The sequence below is a fragment of the Porites lutea genome, chromosome 6 (assembly GCF_958299795.1).
Source record: "Porites lutea chromosome 6, jaPorLute2.1, whole genome shotgun sequence".
NCBI lineage: Eukaryota > Metazoa > Cnidaria > Anthozoa > Scleractinia > Poritidae > Porites > Porites lutea.
This window is the reverse complement of record NC_133206.1, coordinates 10,511,278-10,536,277: the sequence shown is the minus strand read 5'-3', so window position 1 is coordinate 10,536,277 and position 25,000 is coordinate 10,511,278. Positions and strand designations below refer to the sequence as shown.

The following is a 25,000-nucleotide window of genomic DNA, read 5'->3' as shown; positions in this document are numbered from 1 at the left end:
CTAACCAACTCCGAGACTCACAGCCACGAAAACGGTTTCGTAAATGCTAAATAAAAGCCATGCCGCAAAGAATCTTATGATCGCCGGGTAGTCTATATCTTTTTTTTTCTAATCAAATATTCCTTCGAAATTACTTCATTTGACAGGCTGTCCACAGCATTCAATTTAAGCTAGAGCTTTCTCCATTGTCAAATAAATCTAAATGTCTGCTGTCATGATCCAGCCAAGTCAACACGTACGACTTCATCACTCTGTTTAATCTTGTCCTGCACGTCTTCAGTAAAAAAGAACTGTCACAGATCTTTAAAGAAAGTAAACATATACAGAAAAAAACGCAAAAACACAAAGTAATCTTCAACTACTTTAGCACGTATTTCTTAAAGCAATTTGTTTAATTTCGACTGATCTGAAAAATTAAAAAGCGCAGCACTGAATAGCGCCTCGCGGCGTCGCCTTAAAATAAGCTTAGTTAACGTTGAAGTGAACGCCATCCCAACTTGATGTAGTTTACTGTCAGGGGCTTTCGATTTAACACCCGGAATGTTTAGGTGACCAGCAACACAGAAAGTGCGCCGCAATGAAACGAGTTCTATTTCACAGTTACTTCGTCGGGGGACTAATTTTCTATTAATTCTGCGGCGTTTGGAGCGTTAAAGCATTCTCAAGTTGTCCCCATTAGTAACATTTTTCAGTTGTAAAAAACAACAACAACAAAAACGACGACCACAACAACAACTACTACCCATATGGCCTACTGTAGTGTTTCAGATAATCTTCAAATTAATGGGGAAAGAACTATATTCTAATTGTATGTAGCCTTCTAATGCCAAAGGCGGCAGATAGTTGCTTTAATCAATTCATTTACATCTTTGATGCATATGGCGAAATCATCGCAAAAAGTAAAACAAAAACGGACAGGATCTTGGCAGGTATTGCGTCACAGAATGTAGAGATAGCGACGTTTTGTAATCTTGATATCTCAGTTTACAGAAGCAGAAAAGTTGGAAATTGTTTTGGATAGTGCCAGGAAATCGTTTAGGATATTGCCGAACTTTAACGCTAACAATACCATGGCCTTAAAGCACATTTTAATGAAAATATACTAGTTAACTGCTTATCTCAAGATTTTCGACTAATTGCTTCCTTGAATCGCATGAAGTTCCCGCGTTCACGTACTTAAAAGTTCAACGAGGCACAAGACGATTTTCATCCGTAAGATGTAACTTTGTAATAAAAACTATTGATGAAAGAACAAGATTGAAGCAGTACTAATTTAAAACGATAGTCTTAATTTTATCAGGCCGAAGTAAATTATGAGTAGAATTTACATTGCATCGCCAGAAATACGCGGTGACTGCAATACACGTCGAGTCTACAGCAGTCCCTTCAGAAATAAAATGTCTTTTAACACTTTTTTTGACTGAAAATTTTGCTTTTCATTAGGTCAGCAGCTAGCATGACACGCACGGTAAAACTTCTTAACGTTTTGAAGCCCATTTCGTTGATAGTTTCCCAAGTCATTTCTCAATGCGACCGGAGTTAAGTGTTCCAGGTTGTCGAATTACGGAGACGAGAAAATAATGAAGTATATCTTAAACATGCGAATTATAAATTCGTGACCTAAACAAACGCTGTTTCTAAGATGAGAGTCAAAAAATATAGATAATTAGAAATAACTTACTGAGGATGAACAAAAGAAGAATGAATTCTCTGTGAGGACAATAAGAAATTCTCAAGTTTCCTACTGGGCCAACTAAAACGCTGCGGTTATTGTCGGGTTTGTTTTAATTTGTTAGACTCACTGTGGGGAAAAAGCTGTTAAAAATGGAATAAAATCAATAAAATAACGGGGTAACTGCAGGATTATAATCTAGTGTTATAATTATCAAACTCGCTCCCTCTAAAGCTGTACCCCCGGACGCTATGACTGTTCTCCGTCTGCAACGCGAAACTCTTTTCAACCTTTTTTCTGTTATTTGATATTTCCCGTTAGTCGAGTCACCAACCAGAAATATATAAGTTACACGTTAATACAATGAGGTCTTGAGGGTGCATGTTAAAGTACGGTTATGTGACTATGTCGTTACACAGCTACAGATACTCCTGCTTATTGCGTAGCTGACAGTATTAGCTAAGAAGTGTTTCGGAGTGACCCAGGACTGTATTTCAACCGAAAATTCACCACCGTTTGCCTTTATATCGCTCAAAATGACAAATGTCTACAATCTGGGATGCATTAGAGAAAATATGACTGACACTGACATGAAAAAAAGATCCGCAGTCCAAAGGACACAAATAAAAGAAGATTAACATGGAGCGGGAGACAATTGGGAAAAAAACCGTTACCAATTCTACAAGAAGCGGTTCTTATTCAGCTCAGTTAGATAAATGTAGAGTTAATTTAAGACACAAAAATGAATAGTCCAAACAACAAACTATTCTGGGATTACGAAGGGACAATGATACGAATGTACCTTCACTGTGCGCGAAATCGTTAATTACTGCAGGGTAAAAATAAAAAGCGGCAAAATGGCTAAAATTCAACCGACTTTCATTTCGACAGAAGCGTGTGAACTTATTATTGTTACCTCTAACAAATGCAATTTTAGAAAATCCTTTCAATTTTGTGTGGAGAAGAAAAGATTACTATTTTGTGATATCAAATCTGTAGCCGATATCGATGTAGTATTTTTTGAAAGCAGAAAAGGACCATTTGAAGGCCGGCTGAGTAAATAAAAACTAACAACGATTCATAAGTCGCATCTTTTCTTCTTTTCTTTAAATGCTCTTAGAGTTTTGTTGTATGAAGGGAATTAACGGCCCGAGATGCACGAAAGGAAGCTTAATCCTGAAATATTTTTTACGTTATGTTATTGGCCTGGGATAGGGAAGGGAGACAACTCTTAATATGACCGCAAGAAATGAATTGTATGAGCTGGTAATTTGCAAAGGCGAGATAAAAATATCAACACTAAAAACTCACCGGCATTCACTTCCTGGCTTCCAAGAAGAAGGGCAGTGGACTATTGGAAATAAAGAAAAAGGACATTTTTTTGAGATATTAGGATAAGAAGGTAGGAGGATAAAAGGGTTTTTCTAGAGATTTTCCGCTTGTCTTTAACACGAATAGACTATGATTAATCTTACCGTTAATAAAAATGACCACAACATATGTTGGACACGAATATTATTTGCCATGTCCGGTCCTTTGAAAGCATAAAATGGTAGATTTATCGTGAAGAGCCACAAAACATAGCTGTAAAAATTCCCGCGATAATTTCGCGTAGGAAAAATCGCGCTAAGTATCCGAGGGTCTTCCGTTTCTAATAGAACAACACAATCAATTCTACCAGCTGTCTCGCTGACATCTTGACGTTTCTATGTTTGCAATAAAAAGAATAACAATATAAATTTAATGAATTTGCATAAAATGAGCCACCTATCTGGGTACAAGCTTGTGTTAACCGTCAACATGTCCTGCAAAAAACGATCGCTCATTGGCTGCATTCAATGTCCCCTGTTTCAGATGTCGTTCATGGTTCACGTTCCTAACTGACAGCGTTGCAATCCTCCCCCAAAAGCACAATTTAAGTTATAATTCTCACTAATCTAAGTTTGTGAACATTTTTGAAAAACGCAGAATAAAATGAAACTCGAAATATAAAACAAGGAAAATGGAAAAAAATCACACATTTTAAGATCCGGTATCTTCAATTGAATCTGGTGTAGCTGTTGTTTATTCAGGACTTCAAAAGCGAAATGTAATTCCCAGAGTATTTATGAACAACGGATCAAGACAGCTAAATAGCGATGGGGTTATATATAAAAAACATAAACTAAAAAAGAAAGAAAAGATAAGAAATAGTTTTTACCTTTTGATTTTGGGAAAAGTGAAAACGGCAACTACTAAAATCTGTAGATAAATTGAGTAGAAAGTGTACATTGAGAATGTCGCCATTCATGATTTTATTTCTCTCATCTTTTTTTTTCATTTTATAGTCCCTTTTAAATTCTTTTTCTTTTTTCGATATTAACCGCCATAATCATCGTATCTTTGGTATAAGAGGCTTTTCTTTCAAATGTTAATTACTAACCAGAAAATACCCGCTTCTGTCATTGTTAAACAAGTTTGTTTCAATACAAAAAGTCAGGATACTATACTAATTTTAGCCTTAATATTGTAGATTGCAACAAAAGCTTTTTAGAGAAATTGCAGAGAGATCAAAATGACACATTTCCCTTTAATTTCCACCACAGCGCCGTAAAAAGAAAATGAATTTTGCTACTGATTTGACAACCTAAGTTAATTATCATTGTCCCTGGATACTGTTAGCGTAAGCCTCACCACATCGCTATAGCAACCACACTTCCGCACACGTACGCACTTCTTGGGAAATTCGTACTGATCAAAAAAAGGAGTTTGTTAATGATGTGGTAAAACGTTTTAATTGGAAGGCAGTTTTGCTTGAAACGTTTAAAATATGCAAAAGGTATATAATTAACGGCGGTCGTAAATTAACGATGGGAAAATAATTATGAGTTCATAGTTTTATTGCACTTTTTTCATTTTTATGTTCAGTAGTTCGTTTTCTTTTAAAGATATTTAACTTGCCGCACATTAATTTATAACAATCTTTAAGACGATTCAGTTTTGTAGGATATATGCGGAGATTGCTACCAATAACTGTGAAAGTTTTGAACCCGGGAGTCATTTCAAAAGTAGGTTGAGTTTGATCGTCCGGGTGAACGTGGTCCTGAATTGCTGGTTTTCAGTGTCACGCCATTCAAAATAGATCGAAATAAAAATCAAAACCATTCGATATATAAAGTCCAGAATCTGGGAAATGAAAGGAGGTAAATATACAAAGACCCTCACCAAGATTTGGGTCGAAGGAATAATTCGTGTACGAGATATCCGAGGAAATGTTTTACCCAAATTTATAGAGCTTTGTATGGAGACGCCATGCTGGAGCTCATCTGGATGAGCTCTAACAAGGCGGACGGAAACCAACAGAAACATTTGTTACCGAGTTTTGCTACCAAAGCCTGAATTTACTCCTAGAGGAACTCATAAACATTAAAGTAATACTTTTTCTAATACTTCAACTGTTTAGATAGCAAAATTCCTCGAAAAAAGTCACTTTTTAACCTAAATGACAGCTCTTTCGGCCGTCATGTTAATGCTGCATCACGCAAAAGCTTAGAAATTCAAGCGTACTCTATTACAAAACCAAGAAACCTTTTGAAGCGAAAATTTGTTTGAAAATTAGTTTTCAGCTGCTCTTATACACCATGAAAGTAAAATGTCAGTAGGATGGATAGTTTTGTAGTTTGAATTTTAGTGATGTCATGTGAAAACAAACAATAGGATTGTTGTTGTTGATAGTGACTGACGTTTCGACAACCTGTGCGGTAGTCATCTTCAGAGTCTAAGTGAGTTGTATCACGTCAGTTGATGGTATTATACAGGGGCACCCAACGAGAGTATAGTTCAAAACCACATAAACATAGCATTGTTGAACGTATTTTAGTATTTAAACGGTAGATAAAGGCTTATTTTTATCCCCTAAAAATTTTTCATCAGTTCGGATTTCCTAGCTGAAAGTTTAGTGATTCGAAAGTTATAGGGATCAAAATTTACCTTTTCGAAAATTTCAGCCAGAAAAAAGGCTCCCGAAAATTCTAGGTAACCTTTTTAAGCTAAAAATCCGTTAAAAATGGGCAATTATACGATTTTTTTGAAATTCGAAAATCCTAGGAGAGGCAGGCAAGCAAGAAATTTGTCAGAAAATGATCCGAAAATTTTTGACCTCAAATCGTCTTCCGAACAGATAATTTTCCGAAAATTGTCGTTGGGTGCCCCTGATTATAGTCTGGTTATTAGTCTGATTGGTCAATTACGTTACGATGTTATTGGTCGTCTGTCAGTTAAGCCGTGATGTTATTGGCTATGAAGACTAGTAATCGGTAACTGGTGCGTTTCGATCCGTCTATTGTACAAACGACTCATTGACGAGATCAAGCAAAACAAAGTACGAGAGAACGACTGGAGAACTGACAATTTGACTAACTATAGACGACTGTTTAACTGTGACAATAGACGGATCGAAACGCACCAATTAATGATTGTATGTCGAAAAAAAGCAAATTTTTTTTGACAGTAAAATTGTTAGAACTTAGCGAACACAAGCTATAAATCCAAAGAAAGGAACAGCTAAAAAAAATCTTGAGAGAACTGAGAATTGACCTCGGTCGCCTTCGTGGTAATTTAAAAGTGAACTTACGCAACAGGACGGGAGTGGAAAGAAGACGACAAACCTTGTGTGACAAGCGTGACAATAATTTTGCTTGAAATAACTTTTCGCCAAAATTCACCTTCCTTTAAACAGGTCTTTTTGTAAAAGACCAGAAAACATTGATGTTAAGTGAAGATCGCGACAAAACACGTAAGAAATAGCCTTGTCACGTTTGTCACACACGAGCGTTCTGCCGTCTTCTTCTTCCTGCCGTCCTGTTGCGTAAACTCACCAATTCACTCGAACACCGCCACTTCTGCGCACGCCCAACTACTTACAATTGCACAGGACACCCAACTGGGCCGCATGAAGCCCAGCACTAACAAGTTACTTGATGATTTGGAAAAAAAAGGTATTTTCTATGGACCTTGTGGTAATTTGCTATGACCTTAACTGCATGGTTAAAGTTGGGACACATTCACTTATTGAATGTACATGGAAAAAAAGCCTCGTTCCACATTTTAACGACTGCATTATGTATACCTATCACCGGCAAACTAGGATCTATTTATCAAGAAAATAACACGGTAATTATGGTTGTTGATCTATAACTACCGTTCGTGGATGTGTGGAAGGTGCATGTTAACTGCCAGGTAACAATGGAGATCATCAGATCTTGGGACACGGTGGAAAAAACCCTTCCAAGTTATTGTTACCTAGGCCTCTGCTCCCAGTATTAAGTTTTGGATCAGCTTTGGGTTCATATCCCTTTATCCCCCAATATCCCCCACCCCCCACTTTCTTCCCCGACAATACTACGACCCCAAACGGGCTCATTTCCACCCAATTTGCTCAAAATTCAACATTGTTTTGGGTGGGAGGGGAGAAATCGCCAGTTTAACTGATGTCACTGGAGTTAGGGTTAGGTCCCAACACTTTCCACCTCCAAAGAACGTATCATTACTTTTTTTTTCTTTCCGTATTTAACAGTTTTTTTATCATACCTTGAATGTGATGGACGTGGATAACAGCCAACGGTCCACCTTCGCCACCTGGTTCACACTTGTCCGATAAGGCACACCATCGCCATCCTGAAAAGCAAAAACTTTAAATCCTTGTATTTTACTGCGCTTTTCACAAACATGCGAACTCTGAAGTACAAAAAGCCGCCTTCACAATTGCGTTTTTCGCTGCCGTCAATCATAATTACGATCACAAGCAGCGAACCTTGAAACGCAGAAACACACAAAACGGATCGAAATCCACCAATCACAAATCACAAACCTTGACCTTTTGAACCTGTTAAAGTAAAGTTTTGTTTCCTAAGAGGTCCGTTAAGATGATTGACGGCAGCGAAAAACTCAATCGTCAGTTGGCTTTTGAACTTCAGAATTCGCATGTTTGTGAAAAGCGCAGTTAAGCCAGATTACATTTGTTGATTGCCTCTTTCCTCGTCTGATCCATAACCTTCCCAATATTCTGCGAATATTGCCAATAACGTGGGTATGGCACATATTCCAGTGTCCTTAAAATAGCTCAGTTTCTCGTACGCTGTAACTTGTGAATATCTTTTGAAAAAGGCACAATTACAAGTGAAATAAAAAAGCCATGTTCAAATATCAGAATCACGAATTCAGATATTGATAAGGATAATCGAGACAACGCGTACCTTCAATTGACGTCGATTTGGGACATTGACACAAAAGACTCAGATATCCTCAGCGTAGTTTTCCTCGAGAGGTTATTGGCGCTCCTGATTCTCTTTACGTTTGTGCATCACTGCACCCTTCGCTTGCCACAATCTGTTCCTCAGATTCTTCATTCCAGCCCTCTCTCGATACACTTTGGATTCTAAATAAGTGAAATCGTCGACATCTGCAACATCCTTTCCTTTGATCGTAATCTTTTCCTGTATCTTTGTATCTATCCTGTGCACGAAACTCTTTTTAAAGTGGTTTTGAGTCCAACAATCTGCCTTCCTCATCTAGTTTCATTGTCTTGACCTGACTCTGGCCCCAGTTGTTCAAAACGTAGATAGCACTATCCATCGAATAAATCTCTATTCAGACAAATAATGCAATTAGTTTCCCTCATACTTACCCGCTGGATAGTGATTTATTCGGTGGATAGCGCTATCCAACAATTGAACAACCGGGAGCTGATGTTTAGTAGAGGAGAGTAAGGGTGAAGTGAACTTCCCCTTTAAGCCATTACTGTGCTCCTCATTAGTCAGGAGCAAAACTTCTTTACAGCCTCGCTTGACAACGGTCTTAATGTAAAACCACTGAGATACTTCTTCCTTGTCTACAAGAGCAATGCAAAAGTCCTCACAGAATAATTTTACTAATCGCACTATTATCTCAGAAGATTTTATATTTGCACATAATTACTCACAAGCTTTCACGATGGATGAATCGAAGGCCTTTTCGAACTCTATACAGGGTACAGCTGTAGCTTGCCACTCATTCACCTGTTCTATTGATCATCAAGATGAAGACCCAGTCTGTGGTCCCTCTTCCTCTTCTCCAGCTCCTTCCTCAGCCTTTTGCCCATCCCTTTAATACTTTATCGATAACAATTTTCCCCACTATCTTCCCAGGAATAGACAGTAGGGTTATACCCTCTCCGATACCTGTACTCTTTCAGGTTTCTGATCTTTGATAACTCTATGTTCAACCCTCTCCCCCAACTACTGGCTCCTTCTCCTCCTCTACTGCGTGGTAACTATTTCGCCATGTGATGTTAAACGTCCGGAGCAAGTCTTCACCCCTTAACTTAAATGTATCCTACCGGATTCTCCCGCTTTTCGTCTTCACTTGTGATCTGTGCGACCATATTTTGATCATCCTATACATGCCGCATAATGGACACTTCAGATGCCTACAGACCTGTAAACTCTTGTATCTTCCACCGAATTTCTGAACCGCTTACCAATCAACACATAATCTTTCTGATTTCTGCTCTTCCTGTCCGCAGAAATCCACGTTGCTTTGTGGATGGTTTTGTGTGGGAACAAAGTTCCTGTTATTACTACCTCATTTATGTCATTACCGTTCCGTTCCTTCAGTCGGTGTTCGCCCATAACCCTTTCATAGTCCTAATTTTGATCCCCATCTTTTGTATTCATGTCTCCAGTGGCAACCGACGGCTTATCATGTACATTCCTACCATCTAGTACGTCTTGAAGTCTCATGTAGAACTCATCCTTCATCACTTCGTTACCTCTTCTGATGGTCATAAATATATATCATATTTATGACTTTATGACTTATCATTTATGTACTTCAATATAATCTGGCCTAAATGGTCATCTCGCTCCATAAGACCCCCCCCCCCACCCCCCCCCCCCCCCCATTAATAATCCCTAGAGCTATGTTGGCTGGACACGGTCGAGAGTTACTAGGGGCCAGACGAAGAGTGATCGGCAGTATAAGAGTATGAATATCTCTTTCAGGAAGTCGATTTTACAAGAACCTAGTAACAATATTTTCGACTACAATTTTTTTATTTAAAATTCATAATACATGTACAACAAAGGCGAGAACCCGTTTTCAAAATAATTTAACCTACAATAAATCTCGCCTGGAATTTATTACAACACTGTGTAAGCACTATTTAATAGTTGCCTAAAAATAAAATCTTCAATTTATTTTATTTAGCCAAATCAGTACAAGCACTTTCCTCAAAGGAAAATGATGACTTGACTGTACAAGGGTTATCAATCAATTGATAAAACACAATTTTATCCTTAATTATGGAAATGAATTACCACCAAACCAGGAGGCCTCCATGAGCTTGTTGATGGTTCTTTTTTCTTCATATATATCGTTCATTTTGTGCAACAGTATTTTGACATTCTCCATGTACCATCACAGACATCCTATAAGCTCACCTGGCAGAGACACGTATAACAGTACGCAATAATCTCACGTTCGTGCATGTCACGCTTGCCCTTGTCTCCTGGTGGAAACACTTAAAAACTTTCTGCGTTGGCTTTTTTCCAATAAGCTATCTGAATTTAGCTATAATTTTCATCATTTCATCCTCCAAAACAGATGTCCTTGAAGCTTGGCATGCAATGAAAACCAAGACGTTGTGTACGCTATTAATGATGTCACGATGGTTTGACGACAGGACACTTGAATGTAGCCCACTTTTCCTAATTCGATGGTGAAAGACTATAAATAATTGCTGTTCCAGCATATATCTAAAAGTTGCAACTGTTCATCAGTAGAATACCCAAAACGCCGTACTCTTGTAGTACCTTTCTTCAAGTTGAAGGTATCATTATTTTAAACTTTTGCGGGGCCTGATCCTATTTTTGGTTGCATACCATTTTCATCCTAGTCATAGGTTACTAAAGCCATCTTTTTACACTTAATGAATTTCAAGGGAGGCAGTCCCACTTTTATGTTTTTAACCAAACCTCGGCTGCACAGCTACATCCCTATAAAGGCAAAAGTACCGCTAGTTTCTTCGTTTCTAGTCACTGCAACGCTTGTCCAACTACACTTCTTGGACGTTGTGATGTCCCCGTATGAGGAGTGAAACTCTTTCCAAGGCCCTCATAACACGGTCAGGCATGTGGTCGCTAAGCATGCTGGGGTGGATGATTATCTTGGCGTAATTCTCTTTATCCGCCCAAATGATGTCATACTGCGTTGCTTCGAGTCTTTGAAGCAGAGAAAATCTCAAATTATTAAGTTTTTTTTATCTACTACTTGGTGGGTCAGCATTGCTCTTGGTTATCACAAAAAGACCTGGACCGAAATGTTCGAAGTTCCTGGATTAATTGTTAACAGAAAATATGAAATGTAATGAATTTGCGCCTATCGTCCTTAGAGCAACTCGTCTGTGTTTGTTCAGGATGCCCCAGGGAAATGAGATAACCACTTTCTTGGCGACAAGCACCATTCCTTCCGCCACTCCAAAAATCAACTTAAAAAAAATCCTAATTTTCCTTTGAACAAGTATGAAATGGTTTCCGCGTCAAAACATTAGCAGAAGTCTTACCTGCAAGAAGGCCTTTCATCCATTTGTAAAATCTTGCCAGCGGGAAAGAGCTGCTCAGCGGAGACAGGGGGCAAGGATACTGGTACTGGTTCCAGCTCATTTTCACCCAAGTAGCCGTGAGAGGCCTCGCCACCCGTCAGGCCTGACGTCTCATCTAGAAATTTCGATCATACGACCAAATTATATTTCGGTTCAAACCATTTACAAGGTGACAGCAAATTTTTGTACTTAGAGCGACTTTATAGAGCGTTTTCACTGACGGGGCCACCAGTTATGGCACTTTATTGGAACAAACGAAAGTTAAGGTTTTTACATTAGGAAAGGTTCAGCTCCCACAGGATTGGTTGGGAACCCTAACATGGCCGCCGGTTAATTGTTTTGGGACACCAATAGTGAACTTAAGGTGACTCGACCCAGTTTTTTTTAGGGGGTACCATCCTACTTTGAAGCTCTCTGGTATCCCCACCTTTACTTTTATCGTAAGTCTAACACATACAATGGATAACATATAGATCAATCTACAATATAACATAAAATTTTTGGCGATCGGAGTAAATGTCACGTGGTTATAATGCCACGCCCCTTTGAGGTCTGAGTCGAAAATCTGCTGTTGCCGGCATTTTTTCGTGAAAATCTCTCGGCTACACATAGTGCGCATTAGTGCCTTGCGCTGAACAGAGTTTCACCAAAATCGCAAAGACCCAATTCGAGAAATTCAGCGGTTTCCAAATTTAGGTCATAATTTATGCGAAAATGATAAGCAAACTTTACACGGATTATATCTAATAAACTATGAGATTCATCTCTTTATTTTGGGCATCCTTATAACAGATGGGTCCTTGCAAGTCAGCAAAACGCTTTAGGGCCTTGTAAATGCGCGCGATTTCGAGCAAAGCAAACATTTAGAAATTATAGTTTTCGCTATTTGTTGACGTTTGTCAGCGTTTAAGAGTCAATCTCACGAAAAAAGCATTTTCTTAAAAATTCGTAGTTTTTTTTCCTTCAAATTTTTTCAGGGCCACAATTGATTAACTAACTACCCGGACTCTGAATTTTATGGTCATTGAAAAACTGTGACATTACCTTCTATAAGCCCAAACTTGAGTAAACATTGAAGATTTTTAGCGTTTTGGCTGAGTTTGTGCTTTGGGAGTTGTCTATTGTTTCTAGTCTGTCATTCTACAGCATTCTTGTCCAGCACGCGTGCAATGACCACGCTTGGCTGACTTCCGAATGCTCACCGAGATACTAATTTAGTATAAGAAAATAGAAGGGATTCCCGTGGATTGCATTAAACCTATGAAAAAATGATATTTTTTTAATAGTAAGTAGATTTAGTGTGTAGCACTTCTTGATTTTTTTGCAAAGGCACAAGAAGCACGAGAATTGATTAAAAATTGTGAGTTAAACCTCTATGTATCACGCGATAGCCTGCCTCATTGTACCAAAATTATCATATTATCATATTATCATATCGCGTGCTGGACAAGAATGCTGTAGAATGACAGACTAGAAACAATAGACAACTCCCAAAGCACAAACTCAGCCAAAACGCTAAAAATCTTCAATGTTTACTCAAGTTTGGGCTTATAGAAGGTAATGTCACAGTTTTTCAATGACCATAAAATTCAGAGTCCGGGTAGTTAGTTAATCAATTGTGGCCCTGAAAAAATTTGAAGGAAAAAAAACTACGAATTTTTAAGAAAATGCTTTTTTCGTGAGATTGACTCTTAAACGCTGACAAACGTCAACAAATAGCGAAAACTATAATTTCTAAATGTTTGCTTTGCTCGAAATCGCGCGCATTTACAAGGCCCTAAAGCGTTTTGCTGACTTGCAAGGACCCATCTGTTATAAGGATGCCCAAAATAAAGAGATGAATCTCATGGTTTATTAGATATAATCCGTTTAAAGTCTGCATATCATTTTCGCATAAATTATGACCTAAATTTGGAAACCGCTGAATTTCTCGAATTGGGTCTTTGCGATTTTGGTGAAACTCTGTTCAGCGCAAGGCACTAATGCACACTATGTGTAGCCGAGAGATTTTCACGAAAAAGTGCCGGCAACAGCAGATTTTCGACTCAGACCTCAAAGGGGCGTGGCATTATAACCACGTGACATTTACTCCGATCGCCAAAAATTTTATGTTATATTGTAGATTGATCTATATGTTATCCATTCTATGTGTTAGACTTACGATAAAAGTAAAGGTGGGGATACCAGAGAGCTTCAAAGTAGGATGGTACCCCCTTAAAAAAACTGGGTCGAGTCACCTTAAGCAAAGTCGTTTTTGAGGGACACACGTCAACCGGAAGTGGACTTTTTTCATTCTTGAGCGGCACTTTTGCCCAAATATTTAGACAAATCGTCTTTATTATAAGAAAGAGACTAAGTAATACAAATTTGGTAGCGTCAATTAATTTTAAAATGAAAAAGACCTCACTTCCGGTTGACATACGTCACTCAAAAGCTCCCTAATATGGCGGAACTGACGTCACGTGAAAACGCTCTATGGCATTGAAATTGACACAGATAGGCGTAAGTCAAAATGATTTTTTAACGGATATGAAGGCAGTGAAGGCATCTGGCTCAGCACAGTATTAAGCCTTAAAAAACACAAACAAACAAACCACAAGCATAGCTTATGCGTCCCAGAAATAACTACAACACTTTACTATTGTTTTTCGCAACCTTTCACCTATTCATATAATCATTAGTTTTAACTTGTATCGAATTTATCGTCATCATCATCACCAAAATTACTTATATTATTAAAACGTTTTTGCTACATCTGTATTGCAAATGGTCACTATACATATTAATGTTCCAGAGGTTACAATAACTTGCTTAAGATGATTATAACTTCGATTCATTTACACAAAATAGCAATGTTATTATTATCTTAGTTTATGTTCAGCAGCTTTATTGTTACTCAGTATACCTTCTATGCCTTCAAGGAGAGGTTGAGTAAGATTATTTTCCCATGTAAGATGAGTGGATCTGTATTGCCGAGAGGAAGAGAAAAAAGGCCAACCTTGACCCGGTTGAGAACTGGGACCCAATAACGAGAACAAGGCTCGCCAGCAGCCGCTCACTAACACACGGTACTGTGAACAAATAAAAACAAACAGAAGTGTTAGAGTGGAAGCACAATTTAACAAACGCTTTAAAATGAAAAAAAGCAGGCAGTGCTAAAAGGGTTTATCTTAAGCTGTTGGCTATATTTTTTAAAAAGCTAAAACTTGTCTATGGCTCAATTGAATTCATAAATAATGGTCCAGTTTTGTTATTTAAGGCCACATTTAGGCACTGCAACTGTTTCCTGTCGTCTCTTCGCAACGGATTGAAAGGATGGAAATGGATTGAGACTTGACGAAGTAAGCCAACTTTTTCAAGTTTAATGCTATGCCGGCAAAAACATCACCAAAAAATATATGACGGTTAGAACGCCCTCAGGAAATATGTGTAATATCTTCTTCACGTCTCTGGCGGATCATTTTGTGTATGTACGAAGGTACTGAGTAAATCATTTCAACACAGATTTTATCTGAAACAGCAATATCCTAGTAACATAGCTCCTTTTATGAACGCAAAAGGAAGTCGCTTTGAACGGGCTTGCTTATTTCAATCGAACTTCACTGACGCTCTTGATTGATCTGGATCTGACACATGTATTCAACTCTCTACAGCTGCAGAGTTGATTCCCGGAGGCTGAGTGTCAAATCTTTTCAAAGGTAAGACGAAAAAATGGAACAGAATAATCAGTGCTTAAAAGGAAAATACTGAAAGATGAAAAAGTAAGATGAAAAAGCGATGAAGAGATGTAATGAAACCAAGTTACCTTTGGTACTGAGCATCTACTGATTACGGACGCAAGATCGTGGCGCAACTCGTCACCACTTTTAACTCCCATCCTACAACGAAGTGAAATTTTAAGACAACCTGTTAAGCTAGAATTGTGCACTTTCTTAAATAACAATTAGGCATGGTTACACAAGTGAATGTGATGATATAGTGACATCACTCGCTCTGAATTTTCAGATGATGCGGAGCAACTCGCGAGCGAAAAACGTTAAAAGCGTTTAAAAGGAGAAGACGGTTTATGATTTATGTATATCACACTTGCCCTTGCGCCACCTTCATCATCTGCATAGGACATGAAAAAGAATTAAGCAGAGAAGGTACAATGCATACTACTTCAGAAATAACCATTTTAATGGCGGGTGAATCTCGGAAAATATCTCAACCTTGGTGGCTACCGAGAAAATTTCCCACTTAACTCGGCCCTCAGGCTCTCATAAAACATTTTGCAATTGTAAATAAAGTTTGTTTCTCTGCAAAGATTGTTATTGCAAATCGTAAATTACTAATTACAATTAAAGTTAATTTTACTCTACAATGACAAACCAAATGACGAAGCTGACCAACAAGGAGCTGCGAGTTAGAGCTTTAAGATCTCACCAGCTCACAAGGTGTAACAAAATAGAGCAAAGTATAAGCTACAGAAGGGTTGCTCACCTAGGAACTACATCTTTTCCAAGTACAACAGAGACAACAAACTCTTCGCAGTAAGGAGTAGCTGGGGCACTGAAATAGAGAAAACGACTGTTAAAAATGAGCTGAAATGAGTGAAGGATGTTGAGTATAAGCTAAACGTTGTCAAAGATGAGAACACTTGTAAACAATTTCGAGTTGGCTTGATAGCTCAAGGGTTCGGATACCATTCAACCTTGAAATACTTTAGCCGGTGAACGCAGGCGCGTTTCTGGTCGTCGCTTTTCAGGTGAAAAAGTACTTTTTGAAGGGAGAGAAGCGACGACCGGAAAATGTTTGCACTCCCAGGCTAAAACTACTTTAGGGCTTTCTTTTTGCAACTGCTAGGTCAGTAGCATACATGACTGTGGTGTTCTTTCATGTGCTAAACACTTGTTAGATATTTTAAATACCTGGCCCAGGTAACTTTTGTGTCGTAACAAACAATGGGTAAAAATTTTATTTATTTTCATTTCCTTGTATTTGTATGGCTATGAAGAATGCCAAGCGCAAATCTGGGGTATAAAGTTGCCATGACAACTCATATGCACTGTTTGTCGTTAACCAAGGATTACCGCTGACCGGGTTTGGAACAACTTAACCCTGAATGTTATGACTTACCTCAGGACACTGGGGTTGGAGTAGGAGAAGCAAATTAAGCCAGGATAAGATGGTTTGAGGAGAACAGATAACAGCGATGCTGTACCAGCACCCAGAGAATGCCCCACAACAACGAGACGGTATCCCTAAGAAAACCATAATAACAACACAATCATCAGTTACTAATATCATTTCCAGACAGGATCTTACGAAGGGGATTTGTCACAGTCATCAGTATGTACTTGGCTTTACCTACTATTTACCCTTCTCCGTAGCTGACCCCACAAATAAAAAAAACAAACAAACAAGGAAAACCCATGGAGACTTACTCTTAGAATAACAAGAATTCATTTATCGGTTTCCCGTCGAAAAAATCAGAAACAACTGCACTAGTTGTGGCATGTATTTCTTCCCGTGCTATTTGCGTGGCTAGGTTTACCTTGCATTTGCATTTGCTGCAACCGACTAGAAGCAATTAGTTTGATTTGAATTTAACCATCTCACGTTTTATAGTAAGCAAAGTGAAAAACACGCAAAAATTTTAAAATCTTTTTAGTGAAATCCTAGAAACAGAGAATAGTTCTACGCAAAAGTTTCGTCAAATAGGTTTCATTTGACTCGCAAAACAATGCAAATTCTCCTAGAACGAATTCAGTATGGTGAGATCACTTGTTACTCATTCTGTGGACGAAACCCTATGGTGTTCACATTCAAATGAAACCTTTTTTGGTAGTACGTTTGCACAGAACTATTTATTTCTTGGCAATAGAAAGTAGACTTGTCTTGTGATTTGATTCTCTGACTCCTATGCATTGGGAATGAGAGGATTACACTGGGTATCTCCAATGAACTTGGATTCTTGAGCCGCCCGCTTCATACACATACCTCTCCAGCTCTAGAGAAAGCGTTCTGAAGTAACTCTCGTTCCTCCAAAACGGACTTCACATAACGAGCACAACGAAGAATTCCCTAACAATGGAAGAGAAATTTTACAAAAACAAGAAAGCGAAACAACAAAGTTGATACGATCACTAAACTGTCTATTAAATTAATAAACGAATAAAAAGCAAACTTTGATATCTTTTACACTACAAAAACTTTTCAAGACAAGAAAGCTCGACTCGAAACTCCAAAAAGTCACAGTGTTTACCTTATGCGCATAACATGTTCCAACGCCTTCAATGCTCAACTCTTCCTGTTGTCCTGTCAGATCCGTCATAGCGTCCTAATGGTAAAACATTGTAGTTTGAATGCAATTCGTTTTTCACTCTATCTCAGTGTAACCACAGATGTAAACTAATCAGTCTCCTGCATTACATGTGGTCATAAATCCTTTCCACTCTTAGAGCCAGTTTGAGTAACGGTACTATATGCGAATCTAGTTTACACTTTTTGCCTCATCAACATATGCTTATCGCTATCTGATGACGCTAATAAAATAAAAACTCTGAATATTGAAAGGCATAACAGTTTCAGTAATCTCTGAAAATTTCATCCCAATACACGGAATGGTTTCGGAGAAGTCCTCTTCTAAAAACTCAAAATTTTACAGAGAATGTATGGCTAATTAACTTTTTTTGCCACACAGCAATTTCGCAGTTTTTGATGGCTAATACTTCCTTTAATATCGCTTGCAAAGAGCTAAAAATTGCACAAACGCTCAACTTAATTAGCTCTTTCAACTTTTGCGTTTAGTTCATATACAGCTATTTCGAGAAAGGTTGTCGAAAAAAATGTGCACGCGACAATCCCGAAAGGTAACATGGGATATGATCAATACACTGTTCGTGACGATTGTAGCTGTCGAATTTATTTGTCAGTGCTTTCTTTTAGCACTCGCGAACATATGCCCATGGCCTCAAGTGCCATTCTTTCAAATTTCTGTGAAGAAAAGTGAACTCAAAACCACCCACAATACCTTTTGGGATTGTCGCGTGCACTTTTTCCGACAACCTTTTTGGAAATAGCTGTATACGGCCACGGCTTCTATGAGTTAAGTCCTATGCTAATGAGGAAAAATGTAAACAATGACGTCAGCAAAGATTCACCTATATTTGATTTCAACAGCCCAGTTCCGAGTTGCTCTAAGCCTCTTAATCAAAACGAGGCCAGGTGCACAAATTATTCAAATAAAAATGAGTTTCATTTGCGTGGAATGAAAACGCATTTTCGTAAGAAAAGATTGGCACCAGGATACGCTTTGAAATGGCCCACTGTCCACGACTCTCTCAGTCGCTATAAAGTCTCATGCACGCGATTAAATTTTCCTCGACGACCGCAAAACTTGCTAAATTGAACGGGTAAATTTCATCGGCGAGTGTTTCTCATCGAAGAGAGACTGTTCAAGAAAGCCTTTCTACTGTAAATTAGGCTGAAATCAAGACAAATGCTTCTTCGCCGTGTCGACTATACAGTTTCAACAAGTAAGGGTCTCTGCCTGTTCTTTTGAAAACAATCTCTTTCCGCAAATAAAACTATGGCGTTGTATTTTCTAACCTCCATAGAGAGAGATCCTCGAATGGACACAACAACTGCTTGTCTATCATGATCCACTGCAACGTAAAACGGCACCTCGTAGATCTACAACAAAACACTTTTGAGTTACAAAGCGTTCACACAAGTCAATCAAGTGAGATGCTTCGCATCGAAACCCAAAGAACGCCCTCGTTACTGGGGCTTTACACGTACACACCTGTCCAGGGTGGGGTGGGGAAAACATAATTCATAGTGGTTTGATAGAGTGATAGCGATTGAAAGGTTGAGTGGAGGAGAAAAGAAAACGAAGAGAGAAGGTTGAGGGAAGCTAGACGAAAAAAAGAAAAATTAACCACATTTCTTGACAAAACGAACCACAAATGGCCTGCATAAAAAACATACACGGCACAGGAACAGGGTGAAATATAATGCCCCATTTACAAAAAGCCATTGCAATGGGGAACCTGTTAGAATATAGCGAAATTAATCATTTTTAATTAATGACATATACCCTTACGCAACTACTACACATTTTCACTTAAGTTCAAAATTGTTTTTTTAAATTTCTGCCGCCACAATGTCTGGCCGTACAATAATTGAAGTTAAATTTCACGATAAAGAGAGCCATAAATGAGTCTACCACTTTCAATTGCAGACTACACGAAAAAAAGGCCAAAACGGATTCTGCAAAATGTCCAGAGACAGACGAAAAGAAACGAATGTACTGCTTAGGAAAAATTCCATCTTAAAAATGTCATTCGTAAAATAGTATAACTTAGTAATACACGGGAAAAAGCTCGACTTTGAATCCTCTTCCCTAAAGAAAGTCGTAGGAGTTTATTCTTGCGGCTAAAATAATCTTTGTTCATTTTCCCGTGTTCTTCTTTTTCACAAACAAACCTATCTTTTACCGGTGCTGTTGACTTGTAAGCTTTGAATTTGCAAATTAGTAAGATTAAGAGCGACACATTTAACTGACATTATTCATTCGAGACGCAAGAAACAAAGATTAACGTGTCGAAGGGAATAACTTCTTATTTGCTTTCGCTAATGCTAGTATTTTTACGCTAAGTCAATAACAAAATCACGAAAAATTTGCATAGCGTTCAATGAGTAGAAACTTGTTAAAACTACTCATTGCCGCATAAAAACGCTGATTGTATCGTTAGTTGGTTCGTTCTTTCTAATGAAAGCGGGATTCAATTAGAATTCTGTTAATTGAGTTAATTAGCACGGACGCCAAAAGTACAAGCCATTTTACAAGCAATTAACTCTTTTTTGTTTACCTCCACAAACCAACGGAAACGTAAAAGGTAAATCAATACAGCACGATGAAGATTGAAGATGTTGATTGGAAATATTCACTGAAACGCGAATAATCGTTTTGCCTTACTCCAATTTAGAGCTCAGTTAGGAATTGTGTACAATTTTCGAGAGATGTCCTTATCCACCTCAAAAGCAGCCAGTGAAACAAATGCAAAACTTGCTAAAAAGATGTGCAAGGAAATAAAAGTAACTAGAAAGGCTTGGGATGACCATGAAAGCAAGACTCGAGGAAAGCTTTATCGCGGAAGGCCACAAAGATCGAAGGTCGACCAAACGAGAAACCACGAAGAAGCTTTGGGACTTAGAGGCAGCCAATGTGTCATGGGTGCAAGAGTTGACCGATGCTCGCCAACTTCAACGGCGCAACTCTTCGATAAAAAAAGGTGTTACGACCGGCAGAGTACCGTTGCACAACATGAAAGCGATAGCCCCGGCCACAGCATCGTCTCAAAATCGGACGAAATTTTAGTCGAGCTGGACAAGATATTTGTATTTCGCGACAAAGATCCGTACGTTGGAGCAGTATGTGCCCAAAGGCGTTCAAAACCGCCTGATATGGACAAAAAAATGCTAAGGCAGCGACGAACTGAGGTGAAGAATGCGTACTTTAGAAAGACTTCTAAGACCGCAGGAGAAAAAGCACTGGACGAAGGAAAAGCTGCAAATTCGGGCAAAGGTGATGTACGAAGAAAAGGAAAGCCGAAAACACAACTGACAGAAGGCACTGAAACCAACAGCCTAGAATCATTCGAGAACGATGGCTCTAAAGAGCATGAAGGAAGTAATAAAACGTGATAAAATTTATTTGTGAAGGCAGCGTGGCCGAGCGGCTAGGGCTTAGGGGTTGCAATCCGAAGGAACCGAGTTCAATCCCCGCCCTAAGCCCTAGCTGCATTTATTATCGGTAAAGTACAAAATTCAATCCTCGACCACGCTTGTAAATAACCAACTGGTTTGCCTCCAGCTAGCCAGTTTCTTGGTCTTTTTTGTTTATTTTGAGTTTCAGTGATTTTTTCGGCCTCACTAGCATCTGCGTATTTAAAATACTGCTGAATATTGTGTGGGGAACTTTGTTAGACTGCTTGTTGCGCAGTTTACAATATAAATTAATTATTAAAGAAAGTAATGGATACCACCTGATTCCTCTGCATGGGAAATGAGATAGACACTGACGACCACCAATTTACAATAATCATAGTAATAATCATCACCATACGTCATCATCATCATCATCATCATCATTATCACCATCATTATTATAATTATTAATATTATACTTTGAACGGTAAACAAACATGAAACAATGATATTGTTCTTCATCGTGCTGTATTGTTTTTGCAGAAGTAGGAAGACATACAATAGAAAACGCTGCAGCGAGAATATCAACAAACAACCTTTTCAAGTAGCTTGCTTGAAATTAGGTTGCTGAACTTGCAATCGGAAAGAACCAAGTTCAATATAACTTTCTGTTTCTTTAAACTACTTGAAATGGAGCGCCTGCTTGATCAGAGTCAAACGGTTACTTCAAGGAAAGCCAGGTTAATTATAAAAGGCACTCATAACCATTGTCAATCTATACAAGGCTGAAGCTCAATCCAGATAAAAAAAATTGTATTTAAGAGTTCGTAAAATCTTTCAAGTTTGATGCGCGCGATTTCTAGAATAGGGAGGCGATTTCCACATGGACGTACACTCCCCTAAAAAAAAACACCTTTGACGCGTTATTCTATCCATGCGGGCAAGCAAAAAAAGCGATCGTTTTGAAAAAGTCTACGGAGTAAAATTACCTTCATGCTTAAAAGAGCTCTTGTGTGTGTGTGCGGATGAAGTATGAGCAGTCCTAATCGATACGTGCGAAAATATTAATTTATTCGCGGCTTTTAATCGCAGCAGAATCAGTTCAGTCGGTAGAGCGCTTGATTGCAGAGCGGGTGGTAGCGGGTTTGATTCCCCGGACCGCCGACCAATACTCAGGGTCTTAAAATAACTGATAAATGAAGGTACTCTCTTTTCTCTGCAGCCGGCTAGACCTTTGCATGGCTCAGATGACCACGTAAAATTGCTGTCCCTTCTCCGGTAGGGAACGTAAAAATATTACCCTCAATTAGTGTGTTTTCGATACATCGACACTCAAATAAAGTGTATTTCTCTAGCCCACCACAGCATTGGATTATTCAAAGTGGACAGACTGCAAATTATAGTAGTTGCTAAAAAATATATATCTATGTGTCGCAACTGTTCATCAGTAGGGTGCCTAAAAGCCGTGCAATTCCACAATTGGTTTCGGCTCCATTAAATCCTATACCAATTGCAGAACATTGTAGGAGGAGCCACCCACCATGTGAGCACAGTCACGGGCAACACATATAAGTGAGGAAAATAACGCAAAGGAAAATAACGCAAAGAAGTAAAGCAAGAAAACGATTAAACCCATCACCCTTTTTGGTCCAGAATGCTAAATTATTTATGAATCAAAGCTTCACGAGCACTTCAGGATAAATAACACAGGACTAGCATACAATTAATACTGAGTAGTTTTGCACTGGATCACCTTATTATGATAGCTGCAGTAAACCAAGTCCACATCCTCCAGTTGAGTCTGCAGTTTAAGGCCAGCAGAGTTGCAATGACAGCAGTTATCTTTGGAGATGTGTTCTAAGGTAGGACGGCAACACCCGCAGCACCTGCAGATCATAATGTACCCAAGACTTCAGCAATTAGAATAAGGTTACGTGTGGGACCGGGTGGGTGATGTGTGGAATTGCCCCACAGGACTTTTCTGGTGACTTCATCCCTTTATTTATTGGCTACCACGAGATTGCACAGTTTCTTTGTTTATTTTTTAATAAGTTTAACTTGAATTTCTTGACTAGAGTGACTACCTGAAACTGCTCTTGAGCTTCTACTACATTTAAGGCTTCTTTGCTTTGCTTCAGATTGCCCAGCATATTAAGTACTACTGACAATAACAGGGCTACCATAAAGGGCTGGGAGCCGGGTATTAGTTTCCCCTTGAAACTATAAGCAGGAACCCTGGCTAGTTTCATAGAAAACAAACGAAATACAACCAAAACAACTTCCTGACTGTTCAATTCCCTGCCTACTGAATGCATATATCCGACAACAAGAAATCTTAGTGACATGCAGCCCTGCAGTACTGTACCTTAATCCACCACACAGTTTCAAGGGTCCAGAACAAGGATTCATAAACACGTACATTGCCCAGCCATACGATCCCACTGCAAATTTGATAAAATAAGCTGCATCTTCCACTAGAGACTTCTCTTTCTAGAGTCAAACATCATGGAATAACAAGAAAGAGTTAGGACTTGTATTAACCTCACTGTTCCAATCTTAAGCAAAAAAAAACAAAGTGGAGTCTTGTTTGGTACAGTGTACCTCATTTCAAAAGAATTGAACAATAATTTGTCAAAAAATTTCAAACTGTACAGTTCACAAAAATAGGAAACAGAAACAAGATAACAACCAATCAAATCAATATGACATGAATTGTAGTTTCCAAATCTTCTTTATAGTTTTTCTAAGTTTTCTTCTTGAAAACTTGTCTTTGAAAATACTGATGGATAATCAGTAAAGAGAATGAGGGGCTGTTTATAGGGAGGGAAGAAGATCCTAGTACCAGGAAGATCCTAGAAGGTGGAATAACTTTACGTTGGGTTTACATGCAGAAATTTTGGCCCATGAGTTGTCCAAGTAGAGAAGGTTAGAGAAGGGATTAAAAAATGGCGGACGACAAAATCAAAAATGCAATTTGGGTCCTTCTGCTCTCTTTACTGGCGTAAATCACTACCTTTCAGCTGAATTAACACAATAAGCTGCTTGTGGATTACTCCAAACGAAATGGTCAGCCTTTATTGCCGTAATTAGCCACTGAATGACCTGCCGACATTTTTGTCGCTTGTCCCTAGTACTAGGATCTTCCTAGCGAAAGCAGTTTACATGGTGCTAGGATCTTCCTAATGATAGGATCTTCCTACCTCTCAGCTAGGAAGATCCTAGTACTAGGAAGATCCTAGCGCTAGGGACAAGTACAACCCTTTGCATGTAAACTGAATACAGAAAACATACGGTACTAGGATGATCTGCCCTCTAGGATCTTCCTGGTACTAGGATCTTCCTCCCTCCATGTAAACAGCCCCTGAGACAGAATGTTAGCCAGCAGATACTGCTTGACCAAGGAAATGTTTTACTTTCTTTTACCATCAATGGAAATCTCCTTCTTAACTTACAGGGTCATTCAGATTTACAGGAGTTCCTTTTTGAGCCATCTGCGGAAAAAAAAAGAGAGAAGAAAAAAGTAAGACCTGGATGGCAATTATGTGCTCCTGCATTTACCGATCCTCCGTTAGAGGCTTCCTGATGCTGTCTGGGATTCATGTCTCTAGGTACACTGTACATTAAAGCCTGGTTCTCACATGCTGCGGTTGTAGCTGTGAGAGAGCTGACAGTATTGCCTGAGAAACTACTGTGAGAACACATTGCCACTGGTAACAAGCTATGTTGCAGGTAGCTCAGTGGCATACCATAAAATTCCGAAAATAAGCCCCGGGGCCCTTTTTGAGGGGCTTATTTTTTGAGGGGCATATATTCGGAGGGGCTTATCTACGGAGGAAAATTTGCGTTTCAAAGTTGATTGGGCTAGCCTTATAGTTGGAAGTAAATTTACCGTTTTTGCTTTGTTTTACTTTGTATTTGAGGGCAATTTTCGAAGTACCAGCCCCCAGGGGGCTTATATTTGGAGGAGCTTATACACGGAGGGGCTTATTTTGGGAATTTTATGGTATGAGGACTAC

The 25,000-nt window shown here is 38.8% G+C and overlaps 2 protein-coding genes across 4 annotated transcripts in view; both read right to left on the bottom strand.

Annotated features, from left to right (window-relative positions):
• The window catches only part of LOC140941870 (polycystin-1-like protein 2), a 42,213-nt gene extending 38,866 nt beyond the window's left edge, over positions 1–3,347 (bottom strand). Inside the window, exons 1-2 of the mRNA XM_073390877.1 lie at positions 3,148–3,347; positions 2,984–3,023 (exon numbers count right to left, since the gene is read on the bottom strand). Of these exons, the coding sequence (XP_073246978.1) occupies positions 2,984–3,023; positions 3,148–3,198 (91 nt within the window). The 5' untranslated portion in view covers positions 3,199–3,347. The remainder of the gene's footprint in view (positions 1–2,983; positions 3,024–3,147) is intronic.
• Positions 3,348–9,739: 6,392 nt separating this feature from the next.
• The window catches only part of LOC140940326 (diacylglycerol lipase-beta-like), an 18,933-nt gene continuing 3,672 nt past the window's right edge, over positions 9,740–25,000 (bottom strand). For 2 of the 3 annotated variants that reach the window (XM_073389263.1, XM_073389262.1), the window contains exons 4-15: positions 24,437–24,475; positions 23,350–23,474; positions 22,738–22,870; positions 18,882–18,965; positions 17,536–17,610; positions 17,271–17,354; positions 16,407–16,531; positions 15,771–15,839; positions 15,094–15,166; positions 14,194–14,359; positions 11,250–11,403; positions 9,740–10,908 (exon numbers count right to left, since the gene is read on the bottom strand). In XM_073389263.1, coding sequence (XP_073245364.1) covers positions 10,743–10,908; positions 11,250–11,403; positions 14,194–14,359; positions 15,094–15,166; positions 15,771–15,839; positions 16,407–16,531; positions 17,271–17,354; positions 17,536–17,610; positions 18,882–18,965; positions 22,738–22,870; positions 23,350–23,474; positions 24,437–24,475 — 1,293 coding nt within the window. In that variant the 3' untranslated portion in view covers positions 9,740–10,742. The remainder of the gene's footprint in view (positions 10,909–11,249; positions 11,404–14,193; positions 14,360–15,093; positions 15,167–15,770; positions 15,840–16,406; positions 16,532–17,270; positions 17,355–17,535; positions 17,611–18,881; positions 18,966–22,737; positions 22,871–23,349; positions 23,475–24,436; positions 24,476–25,000) is intronic. The other variant, XM_073389264.1, reaches the window with a different exon arrangement.